Here is a 12,797-nt window from a genome sequence, read left to right as displayed (position 1 = left end):
TGTGTTTTATTTAAAGGATAAATTTTAAGTAGAAATCTTATAGTCATTTGAACATTTTTCAGTTATTTTGTTTAAAAGTAGGTTTTATCATAGATGCTAAAATGATTATTTGGACTGAGATGTCATTGAATCTATGTTAGATACATACATAATCCCTTGGTTTTGTACATTCTAATTAAGATCAGACAAGAAATTGCAGGTTTTTTAGGCACTGAACATAAAGAAGAGAAAAAGAGAGAGAGAGAGAAAACAGAGCAAGAGAAAAGAAGAAATATAAAACAAAGAGGAAGAAATATAAAACAAAGAAAAAGTAATAAGACACAGAGAATATTATTTAATCCTTGAAATTTATTGTATTTCACATAGATTTTCCTTGAGAAAGTATGTGATGAATAATAAATATGTGCTACCTGACATTTTCTAGAATTTCTCTCTTTGATGTTCAGCCACACAGGCCCGAGCATGAGCTTTGAGGGCATGGAGACATTTGAAAGCTGAGACTTGCCAGCAGCACACAGCTGGCTGGTGTCACAGCAGGGATTAGACGCCAGGCCTTCAGACATTCATTCAGCCTGGCACTCTTTATCCACAATATTCAAATTTCATCAGGGCATAGAGTGCCCAGAATTTACACAGAGCATGAGTTGAACAAGAATTTACAGATGATAGAACTGTGTGAATTTATAAGGAGAAAATACGTATCCCAAAGATAAAGAATGAGACTATCTCTTGTGAAATAGCGTCTGATATAGACAGAGGTAATTCTCTTTCCTTTATGTGTCCAAAACACGTCATTAAAATTCACATGAGAATTATTGCCTATTACTGCTGGTTCTACGATTGCCTGCTATCCCAGATGATGAATGAAGCCAGAATAAATGTTATAGATTTTTTAAAGCTGCGTATAATATGGGCAACAGCAATAAACTTTCGCCATTTCACCTCACTCAGCAAACATAACACGAAGGTCAGGAAGGGTAAATATTTGTTAGAGCGAAAGAAAAATGTTTTATTACAGCTTCATTGTCTTCTACTACTGAGTGATGATGTTGCATCACATTTAATATTTCTGAAAAATTAGATCAAAATGTATGCAAAAGAGAAGTAATTTGTCATAAATATTTGTGGCAGAGCTATAGGAAAAATCATCAGTGAGGCAATTTATGGAAAATGTCATTGGGGTGTGTGTTTATTATTCTTTGAATTTCCTCTGAATCAATGGTGTTTCATTCGGTAGCTATATACTGAATGTCTGTACTAGGAACTTTGCTGGGCTCTGGGGAACAGGAGTGTACAAAGTAAAAGGAAGGCTTTTAAAGAAATGTGAGTTTTGTGAGAGATGCTACACTGTCAGATCTGGAATGGGAAATCCTTTCTGTCCGTAGATAGGGAAAGAATTTGCCCCAGTGGAAAAGTGAACTTTAAAATAACCCCATTAATGTAAAGTAGTTGATTTAACTCCATTTCATCATAAGAAGAGAACACTGTATTTACCTAAATTTTGTGAGAGTAAAGGAATCACAGGTCTAATTCTATGATTATCCCCAATTTTTACCTGGAAACTTAATATTACAGGTACCATCTGTTACAATAATTGCATTTTTAGAGGAATCAATGTTGCTCATGATAAGCTTTAAAACCTGAACAATTTATTTGAATTATATAAATAAGATGTTTGAAATTGTGGGAATTTTTCTGTATATTTTCATGTGCAAAATGTGTTATTGGGCATATATTCCATGCAAAGAAATTTGGTATATGTTCCAGGCAAAAAAATTTACCCCATTTCATTTGGGTTTTCAGTTGCATCTTGCTCTGTGTACTTTTTCAGGTTAATAACATCCCCTGTCTTGGTACAAACTTCTCCACTTATAAAATGTATATGGAAATCTTAAAATAATAATATTTCACAGATATTCTAAATATTATCTTTTCATACTAAAAATGATTGTTTTCTATTTCTCATTTCATTTCTCACTAACCATTTTCTCACTAAAAATGATTTTTTCCTATTAGGAGAACGAATTAACTACATTTCATAGGTAATTTTAAACTAACAGCTGTTATTTTGCAAAATGATAATGAAGGATAAAAATATTGTTACGACATGATTTCAGAAATACTCCAGCATCAACAGAAATGAAATTGTATCATAAGAACCCATTTTATGTCTTTGCTCACCCATTGGTTCTGATTATATGTTCATTTGACAAATATTTAGTAATTATATAATTGTGAAAATTTCTGATTTGGGTATTGCAGAGAATACAAAAATTATTATGGTTGATTTATTGTCAATAACACATTTACCTAATAATTTATAATTTTTCCAGTACATCTCTATATATTATCTAATTTAAACTTAAAAGAATTCTCATGAGGTAGACAGAAGAGGAATTAATAGCCCCATTCAATAGATTAGGAAGCAGGCTTAAGATCAGTGACTCTTCTACCAGGTGCCCAGGAAAATCTAGAGCTGGGCTTCTGATTCAGGCAACTGGGGAGTGTGCTGATGGAGTTCACAATTAGGGAGGATCATATTCAGTTGATGATAAGCAAGGAACCCTTCCTGGAAGAATTGGTATTTATTAAATGACATTTATCAGTTGCCTGCTGTGTGCCAAGTACTTGACAGCCATTCATAGGTAAATGACACTTCATTCTCTCCTTTCAATTAGCTCACAGTTCATGAGCAAACTAGCAAATATAATACAGGCTAATACACAGAAAGGCAGATTGCTTTAGAATCACATGCAGGAGCAGCTTGTAATTCAGACCACACAGAGCAGGCAACACCTGAGCAAATGCTATCTGTGCTCTTCTCTAAGCAATTGCAAGAAATTGATGGATTTTAAGCACGAGGGTTATATCTGCCATGAGAGGAAAGAGATTTATTATGAAGGAGGCTTTTTGAGAGGTTATTTCAGTCATCTAGTCAATAGATGTTTAAGGACCATATTAAGGCAATGTCATGAGAGCTGAAGAGCACAGATAGAGAGGTCAAATGGGCAGTATTTGGTGACAATTTGTATGCTGAGAATAAAAGAAGTCAGGAGTGATTCTAACATTTTTTGGCCTGAAGAGATGGACTTGATTTCAACACATAAGCACTTGTCTTGTGGAATTGATGAATTTTAGACTAAAGGAAAATATGAGCAAAATCCTGGTGCATGATTAATAAATAGTTAATGTCAACATTAATTAGAACATTAAAACGTAGGAAAGTCATGAGAGACTTATAGGGCCAACAATCTTTTCAGCTTATGTTTACTTCATACTTCCCTGTCCCACAATGAGGCAGGTAGGTAATATTTTTATTGTTTTTCACAGATGACTAAGCTCGGACACACTAGTAAAGTAACTCGCCCAACAAACCCAAGCAGAAAATGGCAAAGCCAGGATTCAAACCCAGTTTATTCTCACTTTTAGCCCCTAGAACTGCTGTTGCTGAGGTCAGAGCCTCCCAAGATTCTTGAAAACAGAATAATGTCTCTGTGATATTTAATTGTTTAGATTAAAACAATATGATATGTGTTTAGATATTGTAAAACAGTGGCATTTTGTCTATTTCTTTTTTCTTTTTTTATTCTAGAAAGCTCACACATGAGTCCATGAAATAATTGAATATTTTAATTAAAAATTATACCAGCAGGGGAATAAATACAAAATAATCATGAAAATACATTATTGAAAAAAATATATAATATATTTACAGTATATATTTTTATCAGTAAGTAAAGGATGACAGCTGGGGTGATGATGAAAGTTTGGAAAAGGATGATGAAAGTTTGCATAAGGAGTTGAATTTGACCTTGTTAATAGGGATGAGACTGCTGAAAGATAGAGTTTGAAGAAAAAGAAAAAACAATTGGCAGACAGATCCTTGAATGATGCCTTTATGTGATATGCTTTAGGAAGACTAATATGACAAGAGAATCAATTGAAAGGAGAGAGAAGAGGTGAGTCGTATAGCAGAACCAAGGAAAAAGAAAAGGAAGGTGAAGGTACAAGAGATGCTTAAGAAGTACTGTTATGGAAACGTCATATAAGTGGGGACTTTACCTGTTGTGCTTAATAACTGTCTTCCCCAAGCCTAGAACAGTGCATAGTAGGTTGTTAAAAGTGCTTTGTAAATGTGCGTTTAATGAAGTAGAATAAAACTTAAATGGTGATGAATGGCATGTATAGGACAAGAAAGAGCAAGAAGGTCATTATTCTGAACTATTGCATATAAATGATAGCAGTAGTTATGCATGAATAGAAAGGGAAAAATCAACACATAGATATGGTTTGTCAGAATAAAATAAAGTATTTTTTCATTATTTTTATGGAATTAGTGGAAATACACGGTTTTAGAAGTTTCCATATAATGAACTGAGGTACACTGGAAGGTGACAGATGGAAGCTAAGTTTTTTTTTTTAGAGAAATATTCTCTAGATTTCATCATTATATTTTATCAAAAATGACTCAGTGTGGAACATCAAAACATAGTAGATAAAATTCCATTTTTTTCCTGAATCAGATCACAATACTCATCCTCTTTGTTGTGCATTTTCTAAAGCTAATGTTATGCTTGTCACGGAGAATATTTACGGTGCTTTTTTTGGTAAGTAAATAATTATAGGAGATAACTGGGATAATAATGAAGGTTTGGGAAACATGTGCGTAAAAATTGAGTTTGACCTTGTGGAAAGGGGTGTGACCACTAAGAGGTAGAGTGAAAAGAGAAGAGAAAACAATCCTTGGAGAAGGTCTTTTTAATTTAGGATGTAGGAAGAAGATAAGGCAGTGAAAGATAATTAGAGCGAGAGGAAAACTACCAAGATGGTATAATTTTACTTGGCAGCAATATGGAAAAAGAATTAGAAGACAGCAAGACTAGTAGCAGTGGAAAGGGAAAGAATTTCAAGAGGCAAAGTTTGGTCTAATAAATTCAGAGAAGCTAAGAAAGCTAGATCCAAGGAAGAGATGACTATTTTTAGTTACCGGGAGATCGTTAGTAACAGATGATAGGGAAACTTCAGTACTGAAATCAGGGTCAAACTGTGCAGGAGGTTAATGTCAGAAGTTTAGGAGAGAAGGAAAGAGGTTTTCAGTGGTTTCCATATTTTGATGTCAGAGTTCCTTGGTGATGCAGCTTTCACCAGTTTTTGTTCAAACCGCAAAGAGGCTGTTGCCATTTCTGCTTATGAAGCAGACTATGCTGATTCATTGAAGTGAATCTCAACTTATAAATATAAAATATGTAGAACAAAAAAAATCATGCTCAGTTCTTCTCCCTTTCTACTCAATAGCTATGCAAGGCTATTTAGCTTTTGTTCAGCATACAGACTGTATCGTGTATGCTACATTAGCAGCACCAATGAGCAGAATGACCTAAGAGAAAAAGATGTGTGTTGGTTGCACCATCAGCATTGTTATTGGCTTATATCATCTGGGCTTGTAATATAAAGTGAAATAATCAGCAAATTACTTACACCCAGGAGATTATCATTTCTGCTGTTTGACCTAAAGTGTCTTTTAGAAGGACTTGCCCTTTGCTGAGTTTCTCAAAGTTGATATTAAATATTTAATTACAGAACTCAGCGAGAGCATCTTTACTTACTCCTTTGCAATCCGGTTTGAATCTCAAGACATTAATGCAATTCTAATATTAATCAGGACAATCATTGAGAAACTTAAAATAGTGTTTCACTGTGTTATTGTAAAGGTCATGAAGCTGGAGGTGAAACTGTGAGGATTTCTGTTTCCTTCTATGCCTCCAGACGTGACTATATAGGATGTTGGTATTGTATAACTCATTTTAGAAAGTTGTCTTTGGAAGGATTTTCAGAGTATATGACATGTTATTTTGGATAGTCTCGGTAGTAGTAACCCTTCCTCCGTTACAGGATGGATCAAAGTTAAGGAAATGGCTTTAAATTTTGGAGGCACCATTGGGGAATAAGGTAAAGATTAAAATGAATAATTTCACTTCTAATGAAGTAAAGAGTATTTCCAAAGTACTGCAACTAATATTCTTGTGAAAGGTGTCAGTAGGTTATATTGCCTTTGCTAAATTGGGGCAAGCATCAATATTTCAATGCAAATAGTCTTGGATATTTGGGGATGACACATTAAAAGCATAGTGCTAAGTTTTTCATCTTCAGATGGTTACTATAAACGGGGCAAGCAAAGTACCTTAGCTCAGGTCAGCATTCTGATGGATTTGATTGATTCCTGGTTGTAAATCTCAGTGGCATTCTTATCCTGCTTGGGGACAGAGACAGTGACTGCCCTAAGGTACAGAGAGGGAAATGAGCACTGGTGGCCGAATGTGTGTTAACTGTATGCATAGTTAAGAGACATAAGAAAGAAATATCCAGAAAAATAGAGGATATAGGCGAATGGACACTTGAGTAAGTACAATGAAGAAATAAAGGATAAGAAGAGATGGTTGAGGGAGACCAAAGAGAGACCAAAGAGAGACAGGAGAGAAAGGCTATTGTTGTAAAAGTAGGTTCATTGGAGAATTAGCTGAAGTGCATGGGGAAAAATACATTGTCTTCTGAGTTAGGTGGATAATGCCTTATGAAGTTGTGTGCAGCTTGTGCCTGTTGTTGGGTCAAAGCCAGTGTTTCCAGATGGCCACAATAACCAGGAGGTCCCTTGACAACTCACTCCAGAGCCTAAAACAAATCGAAAATGAAAGGTATGGCTCCTTATTAAGATTGTCTGTGTATTCAAACAGTGGCATTCTTTATCATGCATCCTGCTGACGCTGTGGCTCCTGTTTCCATCACAGTAGCTATTTCACTTAAGATGAGAAGAGGTCTCATTAATAAATCATATTGCATGATATTCCTATAGTACCTGAATGACATGCCCACACTTTGCAGAGAAATGAAATTAAATAGACCCAGAGAGAATTTTATAGCAAGTCTTTCTTTTATGTGTCATTTGGAATCATCAATTGCTGAACAAATTTAAGATTTAAGATACACTTGTCAGTATACATATACTTATGTATAAAATAAGAAATCACTGCAGAGATTTCCTAGATGAGATGAAAGCTATTTTTCATGTATGTGAAGAAAGGACATAGTTATCAAATACACTAAAGGTTATTTTCAACTCTGTACCCAGACAAAAACAAAAAGTATGGGCATGAATAAAAGACAGTTATCTCATCTTTGCCTTATGTTAAGGTATGAAATAATGCAATGAAATACATTCAGTTGCTTTTTCAGATATTTCAGTCTGCTTTGTAGAAGATTGGTAATAAAGGATATGTCAATTTACATATTACACAGAATTTTGGCAAACAAGGGCCACTTAAAGAGGCAATCTTGCTTTCCTTTGGATTCATACTATACAACAGTTACTAATCATTATTGTCTAATATTTTTTGATTGTCTAGAATTGGCAGTTGGAATCTGTACATATTTTAGCAATGCTCGTATTCATGAAACAAATCTATTTTTTTCTACAGACCATCTATTTTTGTGAAGGAAATACAATGATATAAGATAGTGTTTGGTTTATCCTTCAAAAAAGATTATTTTAAAAGAATGGTAGATGTTATGTTCTAGGTTGTTAGATTGCATTTCTGGATGGCTAGTTTCCATTTTTTGCATTGAAATGACCCTGAGATTGAGAAATATCAGCTATTTATTTATCTAAAGCCACATAGTTGGCCAGGAGCGGTGGCTCACGCCTGTAATTCCAGCACTTTAGGAGGCTGAGACTGGCGGATCACGAGGTCAGGAGTTCGAAACCAGCCTGACCAACAAGGTGAAACCCTGTCTCCACTAAAAATGCAAAAATTATTAGAGATGGTGGCGCGTGCCTGTAATCCCAACTACTTGGGGGGCTGAGGCAGGAGAATCGCTTGAACTGGAAGGCGGAGGTTGCAGTGAGCTGAGATGGCGCCACTGCACTGCACTCCAGCCTGAGTGGCAGAGTGAGACTGTCTCAAAAAAAGAAAAAAAAAAAAGACACATTGTTGACTTTAGTAGTGGCTTTAAGCACTATTCCGTTAATGGTCAGTACTCTATAGAGCATTACAGGGGATCAGTCTTGGACAAAGTAACCCTTTTTTCTCAGAAAGATATTACTGGATTTATGTTTCAAAAGATCATTCTTATTATATTGTGGAGAATTGAATGGAAGGAACACAAGGGGAGGAAGGAGGACAGTTGGGTAGGTATTTCAGTAGTTGGGTAAGATAAGCCATATTGCTTTTTGATTAGGAGCATGGATTCTGAATCCAGACTCTCTATTTTGAATGTAGTATCTATCACCTATGCAAGTGACTTTGGTAACTCACTTAATATTGTTATATGTGTCAATTTTTCTTTCAGTAATCTGGAAATAATTATAGTTCCTACCTCGAAAGTTATCATGAGAAAAAAATGAATTAGCGTACCCTAGAACATGCCAGGTGCAGGGCAAGCACAAAGTTAAGTACATACTGTTAGTGAACTAAGATGTTTGGAACAGGGAGAAAAATAAGTGACCCTTATTTGAGTATATCGAGGTATTATAATGAGCACATAACTTAGTTATGGACTGACTTTTGGGGGAAGGAGTCAGTCCATAGCGGATAGTGTCATATGCCATTCATTGGAAACAGAAATATTGGAAGAGGACAGGAGATTGTGGGAGTGATGAGGATGTCCAAATACAATATTATTATTTGTTTAAGAATTAATATGTAGTGTAACATACAGGGTAAGTTAGGTCCTTGGGGAAGATTAAAATTAAAAGTTTTAGACTTTATTTAATTGCTTCTTGACTGAATGACACAATATGACCGAAGTGCCTTTGTGGGGACATGTGTCTGTATGTGTCAGGGGAGTCAGGTACTATCTTGTCTTAAAGAGGCTTTGGTCAGCATTAGGACTCTATGGAAACACATTAACTTTTAGATATAAAAGTATCATAAATACAGTAAAGATTTTTAAAGGAATTGGATTATGTAGGGAATGAGCTATCATTAACGTGTATAAATCTTAGGTGACTACAGTTTGTTCTCATAGCTAATGTTTTGTTTTTTTTACTCATACATTTTTCATATTTGTTCCTAAAATATGTTAATGCTTACATAGCTTGTTAAACAATGATGTATGCATTTTCTTGTAACCAGAACTACTTTTTATGCTTTAGAATCTTTTAGATTCCACAAATCAAATGCTAAGTAAATAAGTATTAATAAGTTTCAATGGATAATTAAATCTATATTTCTTTCAATATGTTAATTTTGTATTTTATGTAAAAGGACATTAAGTTTTAAGCAAATTAATATGATTGTATGCCAATTTCAATGATTTTTTCCTGTCTATTTTCCCTATTCTTCTAGTCTGCTCCCAGTTTTCGAGAGGAGTCTATGCTATTTTTGGATTTTATGACAAGAAGTCTGTAAATACCATCACATCATTTTGCGGAACACTCCACGTCTCCTTCATCACTCCCAGCTTCCCAACAGATGGCACGCATCCGTTTGTCATTCAGATGAGACCTGACCTCAAAGGAGCACTCCTTAGCTTGATTGAATACTATCAATGGGACAAGTTTGCATACCTCTATGACAGTGACAGAGGTAAGTGACAATATCTCATTTCTTTGTAATGGGGTGAATTCAATGCCTACACTTGACACTTCTATGGCTATTATAAAGCTACAAAGGTGTGATAAAGCCCAAGGATCCCTTGATTTAATTTTACTGTGATAATGACTAATGCATTTGTAAACGTGGGAAACATATTTAGAGTAAAACAACAACAACAAAAGCTGTCTGTGTACAGTGTAAAGAGATAGACTGTATCAACCCAACACCCGAATATTCCGTTGTAACATAAAGAGCAATTTTTGGCATCAGCAGCTAAAAACTTATGATAGCTATACTAGTAGTCCAAGGTGAATGAAGTGACTTGAGTAAAATTTAAGTGAAACATACAAATAAGAACTTTTATAGTAACATATAGTTGTTAAATATTGTTATATGCCAAAGTTTTATCAGGCAGGTGGCATTATTATTGCCCTTGCCTTAAAACAAGATCCCCGAATCTCACAGAAGTTAAAGGTTTTTCTCAGGATCAACCCACGTGTGGTATAGCTTACACGCAGGTCTCTGATACCAAACCTATGCTTCTGACACCATTCCACATAATTGTTTATGATGGGATGATTTTGAGTAGCATGCCAGTCTTGATTCGTTATGTTAAAATGTAATGGAAGGAGGTACAACGTTTATGTTTCTCATATCCCTTGTTGTGAAGTTTAGTATTAGCAGACTTGCTTGATTTATGTCATAGAATCCCAGGTGTTCTTAACCATTCCTGGGTCCATAATTGGGTGTCAGTGGGTTTGAGTACTCCCTAAATTGTATGAAACATCTTGTGGGTGTGTGTGTTCATATGGATATGTTTTTAGAGAGAGTATCCCTAAATCAAAGTGAAAAGGGTGAAGGACCACTATTGTCCCTAAGTACCATACTGTGCTTCCCTCAGCAACTTGCTTCCTGGAATATTTATAGGTTCAAATGAAAACCCAGAAGCCTATTTCGACCAAGATAGGGCACCTTGTTAAGCCACAAGGGCAGACAAGAAGAGAGCCAGCCGTCAGTCAATTCTCCATTGATCAGTTTGTAGTCATTTACTGCAGCAGTCTCGAGTCGGGAGTGCAGGAGCTAGGTGTCTGATTCTCTGCCCTGTCCTCCTAGTCCTGGGAATGAAAATACTCAGTGGAAAAGTCAGTCAGCACTAAACAAGCTGAAAAAAAATTTGCTATGTCAACAACTGTGTCCCCTGCTTTGAGAAGGGAGTGCTTGGCTATTTCCATAGGGAATTAAAAACTAAAACAGAGAACTATTTACAGTAAACATAGATTTCAATGTGCTGGATGTTTCTGAAGCACACTTATTAACATGATAAAAGGGCTTATAAAACTGAGCGTATTAAATTATTTTTAGTTTTTCTTCTTGCCCTCTGCTAACTTCTTTAGTATTTTGTGTTGTCCAAGCTAGCCTGAAATCTGGGTGTATTCTTAATACCTCTTTTATCCTTGCATCCTATTGATGTGATTTCCACTGCCTAATTATATTTTATCTGTAGACACTCATCCTTTTCGTTGCCATTACCCCAGGCCAAGCCACCATAATGTGTTCAGTATCTCATCTCTCCAATTCCACGCTTGTCTTTTTTTAATCCATTTTCCACGAAGTAGCAGGAATTATTGTTAAAAAAAAATTGTTTTTGGACTGCATTACTCTCTTGTTTAAAATACTTCAATGGCTTCTCATGATGAGGATAACACTGAAAAATTTTAGTTGACTTTAAGGTCTTATAATATCCAATTCCCACTCAACTCTCCATTACATTCTGCTGTCTTGCTCACTCATTAAAGCTAAATCTATTTGACCTTCTTTCACTTTCCCAGATGCAACAAACTCTTTCACTTCAAATCTCTGCCCATATCACTAATTCTTACTCCTCCTTGAGAACTGGGTTCATATATCATTTCCTCAGAGATGCCTTTCACACTTTTATCTCTGAAAGCAATCTCTTCTTTTCCTTTATAGTACTTAGGACAATTTATAATGAATGGTGATGTTCATTCTGTCACTTAAGAACTACCTATTGAGTCCCTGCTATGTTCCAGGTACTATAGGATAAGCATCATGTTTTTCATGTAAAGTGTGGCAATAAGCTCCAGGAAGAGAGTGCCCAGGCAGTGCTCAGTGTACTGGATGTTCAACTCATGACTCTGTACCCAGTGCTTCAGATAATGCTAGAAAGAGTTGATGTTCAGTAAATGGTGTTAATAAGTAAATGAGTTAAACATCTGTGTACAGTATTTTAAGTTCAAGATGATTTTAGAAGCTACATTTTGCTTGCAAAATTGAAGAATTGAATGACTAATTCTCTTTACACTTTGACAAGGTTGATTGAGGATGGCATTTTTAGTTTAAGAATACATTTCACCTTCATCCTTACCCTTATCACTGCTCCCTCTAGTTGTAACTGAACTTTTGAGAAAAATTCAAATAGACAACAGCTGATATAAGTTAAAAAAAGAGAAACTCTAGTGTTTGAGGAGAGCTATTCAGAAAGACAGGATCTGGAATTAGCAGGTGAAGATGGATGGACTTATGTACTTGTGAAAACAATCTGGAACATTTTAAAATGCTTTTATTACTACTTAGAAATATTAAATGAAATTGAAGTGATGAGATAATCTACAATTATTAAATTATACAAGTTGATTTGAGTTCAAGTGCATCTGTTGAGATAACAACATTAGAGTGATAATATTAAGTAATTACATATTAAAGCCAAAGTGACCTTATGGATACATTTTCAAGGTGTTATCAAGTAGTTGTTGATGTTTTAATGTGAAAAGTATTACAGGGGCCTTTTATCTGAAGTTATTTTTAGAAATAAATATGTAAGACTCTCATAATACTGGCAAAAGACTTGACCTTTGTATAATGTTTTACTTGGCGCATGGAAATGGAATTTTTGCTATATATTTTTTTCTTATTAATGACTTAATTTTATGGCTTTGCCATCATGCTACATTTTAACAAGCTTATTCACACATTTAGTGTGTGAACTGTTTTTCTGCCATTTGGTCCTGAAATCATTTTGCTTCTGCTTCAAAGTAGGCACCTCCTTGCTTTAGTGTCACATGATTTGAAGAATGCACCTGCGCTCCCTTTATCCACATTAACCACAGTTTGGAAAATAGATCCCATGGTTTCATCTCTCTACTTACATCTCTACATGCCTCAGTTTCAAACAATTTGGTCTGTTCT

The 12,797-nt window shown here is 35.2% G+C and overlaps 1 protein-coding gene across 4 annotated transcripts in view; it reads left to right on the top strand.

The window, feature by feature from the left end:
- The window catches only part of GRIA2 (glutamate ionotropic receptor AMPA type subunit 2), a 148,766-nt gene that overhangs the window by 73,357 nt on the left and 62,612 nt on the right, over window positions 1-12,797 (top strand). For all 4 annotated transcript variants that reach the window (XR_647471.3, XM_003899304.5, XM_003899303.5 and 1 more), the window contains exon 3: window positions 9,342-9,581. Coding sequence is in view for 3 of the 4 variants with exons in the window: in XM_003899304.5 (XP_003899353.1) it covers window positions 9,342-9,581 (240 nt within the window). In the remaining variant the exon portion in view is untranslated. The remainder of the gene's footprint in view (window positions 1-9,341; window positions 9,582-12,797) is intronic.

This window comes from Papio anubis, chromosome 3 (genome assembly GCF_008728515.1).
Source record: "Papio anubis isolate 15944 chromosome 3, Panubis1.0, whole genome shotgun sequence".
NCBI classification, from domain to species: domain Eukaryota; kingdom Metazoa; phylum Chordata; class Mammalia; order Primates; family Cercopithecidae; genus Papio; species Papio anubis.
Note: the sequence above shows the minus strand (reverse complement) of the source record. Positions and strands in the feature narration are given on the sequence as shown.